This window comes from Neomonachus schauinslandi, chromosome 7, assembly GCF_002201575.2.
Source record: "Neomonachus schauinslandi chromosome 7, ASM220157v2, whole genome shotgun sequence".
Taxonomy (NCBI): domain Eukaryota; kingdom Metazoa; phylum Chordata; class Mammalia; order Carnivora; family Phocidae; genus Neomonachus; species Neomonachus schauinslandi.
In genome coordinates, this window is record NC_058409.1 from 111,692,485 (window position 1) to 111,711,536 (window position 19,052).

General features: G+C 37.5%; 1 protein-coding gene across 1 annotated transcript in view; it reads left to right on the forward strand.

The window, feature by feature from the left end:
- The window catches only part of ARL15 (ADP ribosylation factor like GTPase 15), a 404,981-nt gene that overhangs the window by 140,955 nt on the left and 244,974 nt on the right, over positions 1–19,052 (forward strand). Inside the window, exon 3 of the mRNA XM_044917159.1 lies at positions 14,253–14,312. Coding sequence (XP_044773094.1) covers positions 14,253–14,312 — 60 coding nt within the window. The remainder of the gene's footprint in view (positions 1–14,252; positions 14,313–19,052) is intronic.

Here is a 19,052-nt window from a genome sequence, read left to right on the forward strand (position 1 = left end):
TATCAAGCTTCTATAAGTTGTCATTATCCTGAACCAGGCACAATGACTTTTTGAGGCCTTTTTGGAGGTCTCTGGCAGCAAGAAGTTTACACCCAGGTTAGGAAGATAAGTTTTCTAATGACAAACATTTGATACTTGTTGCATGCCAGGTGCTAAGACAGCGTGATAAGTGCTGTACTTGATGATGCAAACGAGAAAGTTAAAAAGGGTCATTTCTAATGTGAGGAGTCAAAGAAGGCATAGAGGATGTTACATTTGAGAAGGGCCTCGTGATGATGAGTACCTGAGCAGAGAGGAATGGAGTGAGGAGAGGAAGGATAGGAAGCATTCAGAGAACAGAGATCTTACTGGGTTGAGGCCAAGGACACAGAGGTTAGGGTGTGTGGTGACCTGACAGTGAAGGAGCTTCTAAGACGTGTACCATGGAGAGTGGGTCCAGTAGGGACTGTAATTGTGGGGATGGAGAGTTAGAGGCAGATATGATTGATGCCGTCAGAGTGACAGTCATATTGTGTAATACAGGGGAAAGGAAGAGATAAGAATGAAGTGTGCCTTAAGTTTCTAGCGTAGTGATTGAGTGAATTGTAAAAAGTATGGAGAACATGACAGGCAATTTTAAGATAAATGATGAATTTGGCTTTGAACATGCTACTTTTGAGGTATTGGCAGTACTTTCAACAATGATCCAAATACCACAAGACAAGCTGACTAGAGAAAGTTTGGATCTGGCTTTGACAGACAACTGAATTGTGGGTTTGGAGATTGTCGAGGGATGATGGGTGGTAGAAGGAAGAAGGGTGCTAAGCACCAAGTATGTTTCATTCCTTCTTCCCATATTTGTTGAATACCTATTACATGACTGCCACTGATTTAGGCACTGAGTATGCATTAATAGACAAATGTTGGCGCTTACATTCTAGCATCTGCATTAGACAGGAACTCTAAGCCAGGCTGTTCTGTTTGGTACCATATAGTCAGATATGAATAAGAAGTCAAAATAATTGGCTTAAATAATCATCAGTCTTAAGTCTGAGGAACGGCTTTTGGGTGTGGTGACATTATGGCCATTAGTGAATGGTTTCAGCGCAGAGTATTAGAGTCAAAACCTGAGCGATGAGGGAGTGGTGAGCAAGCAGAGGAAATTACAGTGTATAGACTGTCCTTTTCACCCTTGGCCCCTTAGCTAAGACCGCACATAGACTACTCTTTCAAGAAGGCAGACAGCAATAGAGGAAGCAGTGTCCAGGAAATTTGTTTTTATAAAAGGATAAGTGCTGTGTGGGCATGCTAGTGGTGGGCAGAGATATTAGGGTGGTGGTCAGAGGGAAGGAAAGATGAAGATGCTCAACAGAGGCAGTGATAGCAAGAATGAGTGAGGATTTCTGATTCTGTCAAGAAGGAATAATTGGAACGGGTTTACCCTCTCACTTGAAATAACTGGGGGGAGGGGTTGGGGGACAGACAAAATATGAAACTGATTTCAAGAACATGAATATGAAGCAACAAAACATAGTCATCCCTGAGAGATGAGAAACAAATGGGCTGAGCCCTGCATTTGCCCCATCTTACTGTCTTGAGAGAGCTCCTCGGCCATGGCACGCTTCCAGGGGGAACTGAGGTGGAGTTCAGTAGACTCCCTACATTGAGATGGAGCAAGAGTTGGAGAGACCAAGGCAGCTGGGGTTCATGGGACACAGTAACGGAGAGGAAAGAGTTGTACAGGGAGAGAACAGAGGGTCTCCCTTAAGTATCCAGGATACTCCGTGCTTAGCCTTGTTCATACAAGGCTAAAAGTTAGGGCTGTTCCCACTAGCCAGATTGGAAAAGTCATAATTCACAAGGTACTGGGCAGAGTACTCAGGAGGGTCTTGCCTTAGGACTCAGCCCAAAGCTGAGCACTGCTCTAGACTCACCTAGGAAATCATATTAACAAAACCAAAAGCTCAGTTTCCTACTAACTTTAATGCATCCTAGGACAAAGTTGCAGGAGATTTACAGAAAACAGAATTACCCAGCACTTATGGCAAAATTCACAATGTTGGACATTTAAAATATTACCAGCCATGAAAAAGGCAGGAAAACATGATTTATAATGAGAAGAAAAATCAATTGAATCTGACTCAAAACTGACACAAAGGAATTAGCAATGAAAGACTTAAAGCTGTTACTATAACTGAATTCTGTCTGTTCATACAGTTAAGTAGAGACATGGAAGATTTTTAAAAGACCCACATAAAATTTCTGGTGGTAAATACTACAATATCTGAGGTGAAAATATGCACCAGATAGGATTCACAGCAGATTACACATTGCAGAAGTGAAGAGTAATAACCTTGAAGGCCATTAGTATTAGAGACTGTCTGTAGTGTTGAGGGAGGGAGAAGAAAATGGAAAGTGCAAAGAGCAGCATGAACTGTGGGACAATTTCAAGTCCCCAAACATGGGTCATTGGAGTCTGTGAAGGTAAAGGATGGAGAAAGGGATAGAAAAAAATATTTGAAGAAATAAGGTCTAAAATGTATTTAAACTTAAAACTATCAACAACAAATCCAAGAAGCCCATTAAACCTCAAGAAAGAGATCAGAACAAGCTACAATGAAGACATATAATAAAGTTTCTCAAAACCAGTGATAAAGTGTGATGATTAATTTTATGTTGTCAACCTGGCTGGGCCAAGGTGCTCAGGTATTTGGTCAAATATTATCCTGGATGTTTGTGTTTTGGATGAGAATATTTAAATGAGTGGACTTTAAGTGAAGCAGACAGCCCTCTATAATGTGAGTGGGTCTCCTCCAATCAGTTGACGGCCTGAATAGAACAAAAGATGACCACCATTCCACCCTCCAGCAAGGAGGAAATGTGTGTCAGGTGGCCGTTGGACTTTTTTCCTGCTTCTCCAGCCTACCAGGCCTACCCTGCAAATTTTAGACTTTGCCAGCCTCCATAATTGAGTCAACTCCTTAAAATAAATCTCTGTATACATATACCTCCTATTGGTCTGTTTCTCTAGAGAACTTTGGATAAAACAAAGAAAATCTTAAAAGGAAGTAATGGACGTTACAAAGGAACCATGATAAGAGTGACATCAGATTCCAGTGTTTTTCACTGGAAACAACGCAAACAAGAAGACCGTGGGGCAACATCATTAAAATACCAAAGGGAAAAAAGTTTATCAACCTATACCCAGCAGAAATACCTTGGAAAAAGACAAAGACTTTTTCATTATACCTTTTTATTACAATTTTGTTAAACTTTGTCCAGCACTAAAGGAAGTGTTAAGTCCTTCAGGCAGAAGAAAAATAATTCCAGATGGAAGTCTGGATTTACACAAAGAAATGGAAAGTACAGAAATGGTGACTACAGGGGTAATTATATAAGATTTAGTTCTTATTTAAATCTCTTTATAAGATAATTGTTTAAAAAACGTGGGGTTTATAACATACGTGAAGCAAAATGCAGGAGAATAATGGCATAAAAGTCATAGTGTAAAAAGAAGTATACCACTGTAAGGTTCTTATATGTAGAGTGGTTATAACACTTGAAGGTAGATGAACTATGATAAGAGATGTACTATTATAACCACTAAAATAACAGAGTGTTAGCCAATAAGGCAACAAATGAGGTAAGATGGAATTATCAAAAATTATCCAAAAAAGGCAGAAAGAAAAGGAACAAGAATAGATGGAATAAATAGAAAATAAGTACTAGGGTGATACACTCAAACCTAATCATCAATAAGCAAATTAAATGTAAATTGTCTAGACTTAATTAAGGGACTGAGATTGAGATTAGATTAAATAAATAAAAAATAAAAAATAGGACCCAACTCTATGCTGACTTGAGACAAATCTTAAAGACACAAATAGGTTGGAAAAAGATGTATCATGCTAACAGGAGTCAAAAGAAAGTTGGAGTGGCTATGTTATCAGAAGAGGTAGATTTTAGAGCAAAGAATAACGCTGGGAATAAAGAAGTTCATTTTATAATGAGATCATTTAATCAAGAGAACATAGGAGTACTAAACATTTATATAACTGTTAACAGCTTTAAAATACACAAAGTAAAAACTGACGGAATTTAAAGGGAAATAGACAAACCCACATGTCAGAATTTAATACTCTCTCAATTATTGACAGAACATGTAAGAAGAAAATTAGCCAAGATAGAGTAGACTTGAAAAGTGCTATCAGCCAACTTGACTTGATTAACATTTATAGAACACTCTGACAGTGGAAGACGTTCTTCTCAAGTGCATGTGGAAAATTAATTAAATTAGACCATATTCGAGGATATACAACAAGTCTCAATAAATTTAAAGGGATTCAAGTCATACTAAATATGTTCTCAAATCACAGTGGAATTGAATTAGAAATCAATATAACAAGAAGATTTCTAAGGAAATCCCCAAATATTTGGATACCAAATTACTTCTAAATAACCCATGGATCAAAGAAGAACCCAAAGGGAAATTATAAAGCATTTTGCACCAAATGAACATATAACACATCAGAATTTGTGGGATGCCTCCAAAGCAGGGCTGTAGAGGAAACTTAACAGCACTAAACATCTATGTTAGAACAGAAGAGCCTCAAATCAGTGACCTCAGTTACTACCTTAATGAACTAAAAGAAGAATGTATTAAAAAGTAAGCAGAAGAAAAGAAATACTGAAGACCAAAGTAAAGTGGAACTCAAGCAAAAGGAAAGAGAAAATCATTGAAACCAAAGCCTGGTTCTTTGAGAAGATGAATGAAATTTGCAACTCTACCCATGTAGATCAGGAAAAAATATTCAGACACTAATATCAGGAATGAAGAGGAGTTACATAAATGTAGGTTTTATAAATATTAAAAAGAATAGTATAAACAACTTTATACCAATAAATTTGACAACTTAAATGGAAAAATTCCTTGAAAGACAAACCATCAAAGGTCATTTAAGAAGAAATAGAAAACTCAGATCTGTATTTAACGGAAATGAAGTCTTAGTTAAAAAGGAAAACTTGAACTCTTGTCAGCTGCACTGGTAAATTCTATCAAATTTTAATGAAAAAATAATGCCAATGCTACATAATACCATCTAGAAAATTGAAGAGATGGAAAACTTCCCAACTTGTGTAAGACTAGTAAGTTTAATGCCAGAACTGAAGACATTACAAGAAAACTACATAGCAGTATCTCTCATGAATACAGATGCAAAAAAGCATAAATACAAATTTAGCAAATCTAATATATCACAAAGTGACATTTATCCTAGGAATGCAGGGTTGATTTCACACTCAAAAAAATCAATAAAATTTAATTCATAATATCAAATTAAAAAAATGTGATTCAGATACAAACAAAAAAACCCTCAGTTTCTGATGAAACTACAGAATAGGAACAAAAAGGAATTTTCACAACTTAAAGGGCATCTGTGAAAACCCTACAGCTACTGTCATTCTTAATGATGAAAGAATTCTTTCCTCCTCAGATCAAGAATAAGAAGACACAGATGTCTGTTCTCAACACTTCGATTCAGCATTGTAGCAGAGATTCTAACAGGGCATTAGGCAAGAAAAAGAAAAGGAAAGGAATAAGTAAAACTATCTTTATTTGCAAATGACACAATCATCTATGTAGAAAATTCGATGGAATCTACAACTTTGTATCAGTGAATTAGAGACAGCAGATGTGAATTAGAGCCGGTAATCTTGGAGATATGAAAATTTGGAGGATATCTTGATCATTAATTTGGAGAATGTTGTCCATAAGAATAGAAGCAGGAAGAGTGTGGTGGATAAATGTTAGCCAAGTATTGAATTCATTCAGATAGATTACCAGACTCCCTGAAAATTGATAAATGGAAATGCAGAGGTCTGTGTATAAGCAGATGCCACAACTTCAGGTGGGAAATTATTAAGAGGTGACTGGGCTGAAGTGGTCCAAAAGCATTATAAGGAACGCACACTTGTCTTGGGTGGCACTATTAGGGAAAGGAAAAGTTCTTTTGGCTAGCATAAGGAGGATGGAAAAGTGCAAGAAAATGTTGGAGCCTAGAGAAGACTTTTCTTAATTCTTAACAAAGCTGAGGTTCCGTATGACTCAGTGAAAGGGCTCCATCATGATGAAGGAAGGGCTGGCTTGGGAATGAGAGGCCTGAAGAAGGATATAGTAGGGAAGGGAGAGATGCTTACTGGTTGAGTCTTGTGTGTTCACCGTAGCTAATGAAGGTAGGTAAGAGGTTGGAGAAACTAATTAGCGATGACAGGAAGGGGGAAAGAAAGGCAGTAGAAAAGAGCCAAGCAGGCTGATTTTAAGTTATCAGTGGACCTACAAAAACCAGTCTCCACTGGAGTTCCAGATAAGCGTGGCTGGTGTGTTCAAACCTACTTCCTGGTTCTTTTTGTTTATTTGTTTGTTTGTTTGGATCAGCGGGGTGTGTGTATGTAACTGAAGAACAAAGGAGGTGGAAAGAAGGTCCTAAAATAAATGACAGAGCCTAACAGCAAGAAGAGATAACTAGAGGGAAAAATGAAGTGAGAAAGCCACTGGTGCATGTGAACATTTAATGTGGAAGATGGAAGAACAGCTGTAGGACAGTAAGTAGAATGACTCATGAAGGAAGAGACCAAGGGCCTTAAGTCAGTTTTCCAGTAATTCTAAATGTTTATAAACAAGACAAATGTAAGAAGAAAACAATAATGTTGAGAAATATTTGTAACAGGTATTAGAGTTTATGGCTGTCCCACTTGGAGAAGTCAATCATATTTTCATATTTACAAGTAGTATCTAGAATGCAATTGATAAATGAATTAAAAGAGATATTTCATGAAAAGAATTAATGGCAAAGAAATAAATGGGAAAGGTTCCACTTGGCCAGAAATTCAACTTGACTAGAGAATAAACAAAAATGTTAATTTTATACTCAAATTTACCAATATTGTTTTTTCTTTATGATAAGACCCAATGCTTGGTAAGGTTGTGGTAGCATGCATTCGTGGTGGCATTGTGATCGGTGTTGTCCCTTTTCTTGGAAAACAATTATTCATATAAATCAAAGGTTACCAAAATATTCACATCTTTTCACCTAGTAATTATGCCACTGAGAACTTAAGCACATAATTTCAAAGAAACAATACACACAAAGTGATTCTGGCAACACTTGTATAACTAAAACTTTAAACATCCTATAGCAAGGGGCTTTATTAATTAAATTCTAGTACCTCCATTGAAAAGATTATAGATTGGAGAAATAGTCTTCTGTTGAAGATAATTTACATTTGTTTTTAAAATTAAATGGCTTTTGAATGAAAAGTGAGAAAAGAATATAAAAATAGCTGTGCTTTGATACAGCTGAATTATATGTGAAATTTTTTTATTTTAAATTATTTCTTTATAATGTTTTGATAGCAAGCCAATTAAAAGTAAAATATTTGTTGGAAGAGTTGGGAATGACTGAAAAGAGAATCTACCTTTGAGAATTTGCTTCTTAAAAGCATCACAAGAGAGGTATGTCCATCCAATTTTAGCAAGACAAGAATGTCTGCCCTTTCTTCAGAAGCAAAGGGAGTCCAAACTTTATTGGATGGTTAACATCAGCAATCTTTTACCTTTGTCATAATTTTTAGAAGATACTTAAATTGTCAAAACTTAAAGGGCCAAGAAACCCTCCAGAGAGTGATTGGAAAGCTTGCACCTTGGTCAAGAAACAAAAGTGATCTCTGGAAAGCTTGCACCTTGGTCGAGAAACAAAAGTGATCTCTGTCCCGAGTGAATTCCTTGACTGAAGATGCATGAGGAATTTGTATAAAAGGGTTGTTAACCTGTAGATTACACAGAGACTCTGAACTAGAGGAATGGAGTTTAAAGGCTTGGGATAATATAGTGATGTAACCTGGAGAAAGCTGAGCACCTGGAATTGAAAAAGGTTGAAGATCTCCTCTATGGATACTTATTACTACACTTGGAAAAAAGTCGGGTGGTATGCCATTCACTTAAAATAGAAAAAGGTCGTGATAATTTGAAAGAAATGTAGAAAACGCCCATGAAAAATTGAATGAGGTGTTTTTAGAAACTTAAGTTATTTGCTGCATATGTGTTAAGTCAACAAGAGAAACAAGTTAGAAAGTCCAATTTTGTTATCTGCTAAAGGATTGTTTAATAAATGCTGGTGGATTAAATTTGTTTTTAGGATACTGAAATCATATTTAGAAGAATCTCACTAGAGGGCGCCTGGGTGGCTCAGTTGGTTAAGCGACTGCCTTCGGCTCAGGTCATGATCCTGGAGTCCCGGGATCGAGTCCCGCATCGGGCTCCCTGCTCAGCGGGGAGTCTGCTTCTCCCTCTCCCACTCCCCGTTTGTGTTCCCTCTCTCGCTGTGTCTTTCTCTGTCAAATAAATAAATAAAATCTTTAAAAAAAAAAAAAAAAAAAGGAAGAATCTCACTAGACTGGAAGAATTGTCCAAATGTCACAAAATTACCATGGCATAAATCATGCCCTGGGTCTAAGTCAAGGCCACCAGATCTGTGGAATGCCTTTGCCTTCAACAGTCCTTAAAGTGATCCAGGGATTTCAGAAGTACGCACAAAGTATCCATGTGCAAGTGTGCAGACTTATGTGTTAGGGGGGTGGGGAGGTAGTTGGTCTGTAGATCCAAATAAGATACTCATGTGTTCCACAAATGAGTAAAAATAGACTAGCCTCACTCCCCAAACTAATTTTGTTACAATTCCAGGAAGGCTTTCCCTGCATAAAAAATGTCACATCCATCTCCCTCGTATTACAGGTTTTGCTGAATTTAAGGACTAAAAGACCAAAATTGAAAGTCTATGCAAACAATTATTTCCCCAAAGAGTTACTAAGTCATATATTTATTAAAATTTGTGGGGTTAAATCTTAGGGGAGGTTTCAGTCTTACTAATGTAGCTTAGAGAGGCCAGGAAAAAATGACTGCGTAACTTAGGCTTCAGCCATTGACTTGTTTGATTGGTGTTGTCCCTTTTTGGGGAGACCTGCCCACGAGGCCTTCAGCCAAATACTAGAGGCCAGTGATGATTGACTCCGTTGTTACTGTCATTTCCTCTTTCTTGTTTAATATAAATAATGGAAATGTAATGCTAGAAGAAACCTCAAGGAGCTTATCTAGTCTACTCATTTTGCAGATGAGGGATTCAAGGTCAAGAAAAAATGTGGCTGGTGAGTCTCAGAGCTGTGGCTAGGACTTCTAGGACATCAGTACACTGACTACCTGTGGAGAGCATCAGAGGATGCCTATTTTGTGGACAAGGAAGAGTGATCAAGCCTAGTGTCATGGCCGAGTTGGATATTTCTCTCCCCTACTAAGTTCCTGGTTTTGTTAATGCCAATGAAAAAGTACTTTCTGAACTCGGGCTATTTTTATTCCATTAATAAGACATTGTAGTGTGCCTCCTGAGAACACTTTACTTTGGTTCTTCGTATTAAATTATTTATAAAGAGGCAGAATAGTGGGTTTATTAGGTGTGTGTGTGTTTTGACAATCAGTTTCACCAGTATTTAGTTCAAAATTGGACAGAATCCTGTGAATCGATCAGGTTGTTGGTATCCAGAGGAGGTATAGAGCTTTGGTGACAAGGCCTGGGGTGAAGTTTTGAAGATGGTACCCAGTAGTAGTATTTCTGGCTCACTTTCCTCCTCGATAGTAGTACTGTGATGTTAGGATTGTTGTGACAGTTAAGTCAGGAAATAAATAAAAACCCTTAGCGTAGGTCTTTAAAGAAATACTGCAATCATATTATGTGCCTCTCACTGGCATACAGGGTATACTGCACAACCTTTCTCTGGTAGGGATTATTGCCGCCTAACTGGGGACAGACCTAAAACAAAGAAACTGATACGTAATTATCACTGAAAATTACATAGACGTACTGAGTCTTGGAAGAACATGGATCCCCCAAAATCACCCTATTTGAGGAACGCCATGGAAAGCTTGCCTGATGAAGTGGAGTTAAAACTGCACCTGAAGGATGAAGACTTTGCCAGAGGGGCAAAGGGCACCGACGGAGCAGAATGTGCAGAGGCCCCGAGTTGGAAAGGACATAGCTTGTTTTAAGAACTGAAGATGAAAATGAGGGGGAAATGATACAAAATAAGCCTGGGAAAGGAAAAAAGAACCAGACCAGGTTGAGCCTTGTTGGATGTTTTGAACTATACCCTGAGTAGGGAGAAGCTACCTGTAGGTTTTAGCCAGGGGAGTGATGTGAACAGATGTGAATTGCAAGACGGTCACTCCTACTGATGTGTGGAGTTGATTGAGCAGGCCAATGCTAGATGCAAAGTGTTGAGTTAGGAGGCTCTTGAAGTTGTCCAGATTGTGGTGGTGGCTTGGTCAGAGTTATGGAGAGAAGTGGACCTATTTGAGAACTATTTTGTAGATGGAATTGACAGGCTTTGTTGACTGGAATTAAGAGAGGGAAAGGAAGTGCTATGGAAGATGCTAGATGTTTAGTCTATAAAAGTCCTCAAATGTTTTCATTCTGTAGGTTTAATTTTTACCACTGCTTTCATGATATATCAGACCTTGAGACCGCATGTGATCTTGACTGGGAGAAATTTAAAGCCTCTAGTAGTCAGCTGTTGACTGTTAGTATTCTGAAATTTTAGCTTTATTTACTCAACACTTTATAGCACTGAGTGCCATCTGTTCTCATTTACACATGAGGAAACTGAGGCACAGAGGGGTTAAGTTACTTGTTCAGTTGATAATGGTAGAGCCAGAATTGGAACCCAGCTATTCTTTCTTTGGACCCCATGCTATCCTGGTGGTTTTTATTCCTCAAAGCAACCTTTGAGAAAGGTATTTTGATGGTTTGACCATTATATCCCACTAAATATTAATATTTCTCCCTCCTTCCTTTGACCTCATCTAACCCAATGTAAAGGAAAAAATAAGAGTTGATCTGATAGTCACCCTTCTTGGTTGCTCTTCTGGTGAACTGAAAGTGTAGCTTTAAATTTTAATTCTTTTTAATCCTTGCAAACATTTAGAATGACTAAAAATCTTTTAAAAATTGTTTCTCTTCCATGTGTAGTACATTTTTCTTATTTCCTAGACTGATTATGTAGACTTTGTCCTCTGAACATTCATTACCATGGCTATACTGTAAAAATGTGAAGACAGCAAAATGGAAGACTGTATATACCTTTGCAGTATAAATCTAGCCACACATGTTCTGTTTGGAGAGAAAACGTGTGTATTCTGCAGAAACATTTATATGCCTATAAATAACATTTGCTTAGCGTGAACATTTGAGGACGTTTTTGCAGTCAATTTATTATATCTGTGAGGGTTAAAGAGGGTAACAATGGTATAATCTGCCTGTTGGATTATAAATTTCAAAAGTCATATTTTGCATATGGGTGCAGCAATTTCTGGAAGGCTTTTCCTTTCCTTGGGCACCTGCACATTGTCAGCTTTTAAGAATCACAGCAAATTAAATATCGCTGATGTACTCCATAACTGTGTCTTTGTCAAAATTGGGGCCTTTCTCATTTCTCTGGAAAATCCATACTGGAGTTGTCCTGAACATAACCACTAATAGACTGTTGAGCATTTGCATAGAGCTTTTTGTTTTCAGGATTTCACAATCATTGCCCTTTAATCCATATGACACCCCTGTGAGGTAGGTAGGTACATTCAAACATCCACGTCTCCTGCAGGCAAATTTCGGTGCCAGCAGGAATATTGTGATTGGCACTGACTCTCCTTAATTTCCCAGAGGCCAGACACCTGGAGAGGCTTTTTCTGCAGGCTCAAGTACATGCCAGTGCTTCAGCCACATGGGGCTGCCTCCTCATTCCTTCTGCTATTTTACTAAGATTCAGTGACTGCATGCACCATTAACCGTAACGCTGTGGTGACTGTGTCGTCAGTCTGCATAAAACCCACACAGGAGGGGTATGTTTTGGAAGATTCCTAGAGGGCCCAATGAACGTTCACATTCTATACCACAAATTTCAACTGTTCACACTTCTGTCACTCTAATAACGGTACTTTTCATTCAGTGGTAATATCTGTAGCTCCAACTAAGTATTTAGATTAATAAATAAACCCCCAGGATTTCTCTTAAGAGTCTGTAATGTATTCAGGCAGGCAAGAGACATGCATAGCTAATGGTGAAATCATCAGTACAGAGCCAATTGATAGAGAATGCTAGCAATCATGTATTGTATGCTTATTTGTATCAGGCACTGTGATAAACATAATACATACGTTATATATTTTTATAACAACTACATGAGGTAGATTCTATCAGATTCTTCATTCCCAATGAAAGCCAAGGCTAGTAGGTTGCCCACAGTCACAGAACTGATTTGAACCTAATTCTGACTCCAAAGTCCTTTTTTAACCATTAGGTAATATTCACTGCCTGAAGTGGAAGGTACTATATAGAATTTAAAATGCTAGGACAACATACAGCAAAAGAGTGGTAGTAATAGGGCAGAATATAAAAAGATACATACTGACTTCTGTTTTTATACAGTAAAGCAGAACCATGTAAAAGAATTGTTCTTTATCCACAGCATACAGTGTATCTTTTTACCTTTCTAGCACCTATCATTATTTCATAATTTGCTTCAACTAAAAGTATTTCTATATCTGATAGTGTTAAGTCATCATCTGTTTTCTAAGAAATTATCTTAAAATTGCACATACTAATGTGTAAAACCTTAGATTACTTAGGTGGTTGGAAATGACTGAATAAATTAACTTTTAAAAATTAGTAGGGCTTTGGGGCACCTGGGTGGCTCAGTCGTTAGGCATCTGCCTTCAGTTCAGGTCATGGTCCCGGAGTTCTGGGATCAAGCTCCACATTGAGCTCCCTGTTTGGCGGGGAGCCTGCTTCTCCCTCTCCCACTCCCCCTGCTTGTGTTCCCTTTCTTTCTGTGTGTCTCTCTGTCAAACAAGTAAATAAAATCTTAAAAAAAATTAGTAGGGCTTTTAATTGAAAAAGTCCTCGTATAGGGGCGCATGGGTGGCTCAGTCGTTAAGCATCTGCCTTTGGCTTGGGTCATGATCCCAGAGTCCTGGGATCGAGCCCCACATCAGGCTCCCTGCTCCGAGGGAAGCCTGCTTCTCCCTCTCCCACTCCCCCTGCTTGTGTTCCCTCTCTCGCTGTGTCTCTCTCTGTCAAATAAATAAATAAAATCTTTTAAAAAAAGAAAAAAAAGTCCTTGTATATAGCAAAACATTCAAATGAAACAAAAAGAATCTTATATTTAATAAACAAGAATCTTATATTTAAGACCTCCATGTCCCCAGTTGTCCCAAGAATCCTCACTAGTTTGTTTCTTGTGGATTCTTTCAGAAATAGTGTATTTGTTGGTGTATGTGTGTAGGTATATAAGCGTGTATGTTGTAACAGCTAAGCTTTTATACTAAAACCTGTGAACCAGATATGTTGAAGTAAATCATGACTTGAATGATAATAGTTAAGTTCTAAATATATAATAAAAAAAACTATACTCTGAATATATATTGTAATAGAAATCACTTACTGCATGTATTATAAAATGTACATAAATAGACAATTACAGGTGCACTTTTAAATATATGTATGATGGGGCGCCTGGGTGGCTCAGTTGGTTAAGCGACTGCCTTCGGCTCAGGTCATGATCCTGGAGTCCTGGGATCGAGTCCCACATCGGGCTCCCTGCTCGGCGGGGAGTCTGCTTCTCCCTCTGACCCTCCTCCCTCTCGTGCTCTCTGTCTCTCATTCTTTCTCTCGCAAAAAAAAAAAAAAAAAAAAAAAAAATTTCTAAATATATGTATGATATTAACCATGCTCTTAAAACTATGACATAAACCTATGTAATTGTAATATAAGATGGTTGTAATTTAGTTACCTTACTCTCTAGAGTTGCTTAGTTATATGTGAGAGACAATTAACTTTAGGAATTAGATGCAGAGGTCCTCATAGATTAGTATTTTCTTTGAAGTTTCTCTGTACTTCCAAATTTCTTTCTCACTACTGGTAAAATTTACAAGTTACATAACATATTAAAGAATAGGGCAGTATTTTGAAAAAGTGTTAGATTTTGCTGTAATAATCAACTATGTTTTGAAAATTTGAAGAGGATAATGTGTTATCAATGTGTCTTGAATTATTTCCTGCATAAATACAAAGCTATGAAAAGTAGCTCTTAATCAGCCTAAAAAAGGCTTTGAGCATTTTATGCATTTTTAAAAGAAAAGCTGCTAATTCCTTTTTTATGTTTTTGTTTAATTTTAGGTTTTAGTATAAAAGCAGTGCCATTCCAGAATGCCATCTTGAATGTAAAGGAACTTGGAGGTATAACATTTAAAATCCTTTCTGTGTCTGGCTTAAATTTGTGCTAATTCGGTATTAATGTTAAATGTAATTAAAAAATTGTTATTCTAGCAGGTGACTCATTTTTACCTTTTCCCTTGGTAATAGAGATATGTCTTTCTCTTTATATATGTTTTAAAGGTTGTTGAAGAGTTCTAAGTAATAAACTTTTTTTCTTTTAATTAGAGAACCATGCTAGTGGTTCTGTTTCATACACTACATATTCTTTGGTTTTATTTGTTCAAAACATTTATTCCTGATCAAAAAGTATGAAGAAAATTTTAACATAACAGAAAGATAAGCCATACATTATGCAGGGCAACGAACTATATTTTAGAGTAGTTGGTATTCATCCTCCAGGTTTTATCGTATTTGATCTTTTTAGAATGTATTTGTTCCGATAATAAATCTTTGCCAGCGGGTTCTTTGCTGGCCAGGCACATTTATTGGTTAGGCTGTACCCCAAACTATACATCACTCAGTCTTTCGTTACACCCTCTGTCTGGGATTTTTTGGTTGTGCTTTATGTCCGTCAGGGTCTTAACCCATGTAAGTAGGTTAACAAAGAAATCAGTCAATTCAGTGAACCTACTAAATTCTCTAATAGCACAGGCAAATGGTAAGTGCTCTGAAGTTCAGGATCATATTGGTGAGTTTAATGACTTAGAAGAAAGTTCTCTTCCATCTCTTTAATCACTTTGTGATATTGACCTTCCCCCCCCCTCTTTTTTCCTAAGTTCATTCTAACTGACCTATTTTTAACTTGATGCAATTGAAACACAAACTTTATTCCATTTTAATAGTGTTTGATGCCACCTTATTTTTATCTCCCTAATGTATTAGCTCATCTTCTCAGGTGTTTTAAAGAGCTGTATCCAGGACAGGTTTACTTCTGCCAGTCTTTTTGTATAGCTCCCTTTGACTTTCATAGCATTAATATTTAAATCAACTGTGGCTGATAAATTCTGGTTTATCCTTTAAGGCATTTGATTTTGTCATATGACTACAAAAATTCTAAAGCATGAGTGTTTTTAGCATGGAATCATTTTTCTACATAAAAATTTTTAAAAGACTGCTCTTTTAGGTTGAATATTTTAATATTACTTTGTGGTTTCTAGTGACTCTGCTTCTCAGTGCCAGAGAATTATAGTCAGAGGATATATTGTAAAAGTCCATGGGAACAAAATATATGGTTTGAGAATTTTATTGGTTTTAAGTGTAGTTGATACTTCATTAGGATTTTATTACTAGGCTAGACACAAAACTTTTATTGAACCCCCTCCAGGTGTAAGAAACTGTTGATTAATTGATAAAGGTGTTTATTATGGATGTTAGTTGGATGATACAGATAGTGAATGTGTCTGGACAATTGACGTGAACACTTCAGGGAATTTTTGTAGCCTGGACTCCGTGCCACTGTAACACTGAAATTCAATACGATAAAAGAAAAATTAGAGGACAGGGGTGTATAAGGTGGGAATCTGTCTGTTCCCAAGCAAGGTTTAATTTTGCTGAAAAACCTCTGCCCTAACAATTGCAGTAATGGACATTGCAATGAAGAGAATACCATAGAGCTTGGTGCAACGTTTTAGTTCATGTGATGGTTATTCTGTGATAGTTTGAGATATAGGTAAAAGGTAAAACTTCCAGGACAACAGGTCCAGGTACATGAGTTCCAGGCTAATGAGGATGTGTTTGGCATGCAGTATTCTACCCCCTCAATTTTAGTCGTTCTATTTTCAGTCAAGAGACTGTTTCAAGGAGAAAGTGATTTTTCTGAGTAGAATCTAATTGTGCCTTCACTAAGTTCTTTATTTAAAAATATTTTTTTGAGGGACTACTCTGTCTGGAAGAGGACTGCACACTAGGCTCTGTCTCACCTCAGAAGGCAGGAAAAGTAGGCTAACCCATGGGAAGAGTGTAGATTTCCTAGGATTCAGGGTGTATCTTATGTGATAAGAAGCTCATCCCAATATAAGGTACATACTAGGAAGATGTGTGACCAACTGAAACCAAGTTGCTTGAGAGGCAGTAGCTTGAGTGAAAATTTCAGGAGGAAAGAGTGGAGTGTTTTAGGGTCAATGTGTGAAGATATGAAACCTTTATATACCAGTAGAGGCTTTCTTAGAAGTCCAATCAGGTTGTGTGAATCCAGGGAAAAATCTTGAAATCAAGGGAGAAATTCAAGAAGATAGATGGCAGAAATAGCAATACTGAGTGCCACGTCACTGACGTAGGGAATGCTGATAGCTCTGCTTACCGTAGGGGTAATTCAAGAGATTGGCATGACCCCTGCTCCTCCCTGCCAGGAGGAGGACGGCTCTCAGATGGTTCTAAGGCTCTCCATCATCCTGCTTTCAACCTTAAGTTAAGTTTCTCACTTGTTCAAAATAGGAAGAGGCATGACCTTGTGTTCCTTATCTAGTAAGAAATGGAATGAAATGAATTAACAGTGACCAGTGGAGTTAAATGGGAGTCACTTTTGGGAGATCTTAGTAAGAAACTTTGTTTATATATATAACTTATATATAACTTGTATGTATAGCATATACATATATAGTTCTATGTTCTCATCAGCTTTCTCTTAGGAGAGTGTTTCCTACATCTTTCACCTAAAAACTCTTAAAATTTTCACTCACATTTTTCTCGTGTGGTCTTTCCTACCATTCATGCAATCATTCTAGCACAGTTGTATATCAAGCATGATTCTAGGAGTTGAGAATGAAAGATATTTAAAATACATTCCCTGTCTTCAAGAAACTCATGACTTGATTATGGAGACATTCATGAAAACAAATATTTGAAAGGAATGAAATTTTTTTGAAAATGAAATTGTGTGTTGGGGGGGGTAAGTTCAAGGTAAGAGGTGACACAAATATAGACATAATCAGCCCAGCCTGGTGGTATATGGACAAGCTCCATTTTCACTGTTTTGAGAATGACTTGCTTTCCTCGAGTTAGCTCTCACACCCACCAGGCTGCACTGATGATGCCTATATTTATGTGAAATTGAAATTCTAAATGTTTTTTGTAATTTTTTGCTTATTCCCATTTCCCTCCAGTGAAGTTCTCATTTCACTTTTGCAGCTTCATGCCTAATGAGTAGGTGCTAGGACTGTCTCACAGATAATGAGACATAGGACAGCCAGGCACAGAGACTGAGGGACTTGATCAAGGCTATTTGGAGGAGGTGGATGTCCATCTGAAGCACTTAATCAGTTACTCTCTACATGGCACATTTTATCCCGTGCCTGGAACAAGAGAAGTGCTTCCACGTGTTACCTGCTGCTGCTTCTATCATTGATTTTCTGACTCTCAAGTCCAACTCTTGTACGCCTCGGGTTCTGACTCTCAGTGCTAGAGTCCTGCTTCCCTTCCCATCTCTTCAAGACTGGCTTCTGAATCAGTCACAGTCTCAACCTTCCAGTCTATCTCGAGGCTTATACAAACACATCATTTTCATATTTTTATTCTTTTTATTTCATTTATTCAACAGATATTTATTAAGTACATATTGGTATGCCCAGGCTGAGTTCTAGAAAGTGGCAGTTACAGTGGCAAGAGAGGCACAGTCCTTGCATGGACGAGCTATTGGACACAAGGGGAGACTCCTGTGTACTTCTCTCCTTGAGTAAAGCCAAATATTGCTATTTACAGGCCTAGAACGAATTCCTGGGTTAATCCCCTCAGTACTTGAAGGGATTTTTAATACCATCCAGCACGGCTGTTCTGATCTCTACAAAGGACGTTCTGTAGTATTGCTCAGTGGATTTGTTTTTCTTGTAAATTCTTTCATTTGGGAGGTTTTTGTTGAAACTAATCTAAATCCTTTTTTAGTTTTAATTAATTACTCTGCTTGTCTTGTGCTCTTTATTATTCTGGATGTTGTGCAAGACACCTAGCAGGATCCTGAAAAGACAGAAAGATGAATCTTTCAGCAAATTTCCCTTCTTCCTATTAGAGGAAGCCCAGCCATTCTGTAGGATTCTAGGCGAGTCCATTTTCCTGTATCTCTGCTTCCTTTTCTGTAAAACGTAGTAGTAATAGTTCCTGCATTATGTATAACCGTTTGTGAGGACTATATTAACATAAGTCAGCTACTTAGAAATCGCCTGGCCCATAGCTAACAGTTTTGGAAGATTTATATTATAATACACCCTTCCCCTCCCTCACCCCCACCCCCTCAAAAAAACACCTTTCAATAAAGCCTTGTCCCCAGAGGCTCGAGAAATAACCCAAATCACACATTGATTGCTTTTCTCTTTGCGGTCATGCCTTGCTCCCTTGTGGACAAGATGATCTTCCTTTTTTTTTTTTTTTTTTTAATTTCTATTTTTATTTTGTTACACCTGTTTAAACTGAAAAGTGACAGGGAAGGGACCTCCTCAGAGTCTTTGGGTTAGCAGCCTCACATAGTTTTTGGCAGTACACACGTGTTAATATTAAATGTTTTTGTCCCATCTACCTTATCACTTTTCCTTTTGGTTTCAGTTTCCACCTGAAAAATCTCTTCTATCATGTCTCTTAATTGCTTTCATTCTGTTTGGCTTTATGTATTGTAACCACATTACTAAGGTGAATGAAGCATCTGGCATTTAGTTGAGTTGAAAGCACCAGTCCCGATTCAGTGATCTTACAGCTCTGGTAATTTTTCCTTTTAGAAATTTCCAGTTCTTAAATCTACAGATGCACTTGGAGATATTTTTCTCTTGATTTTGAAAC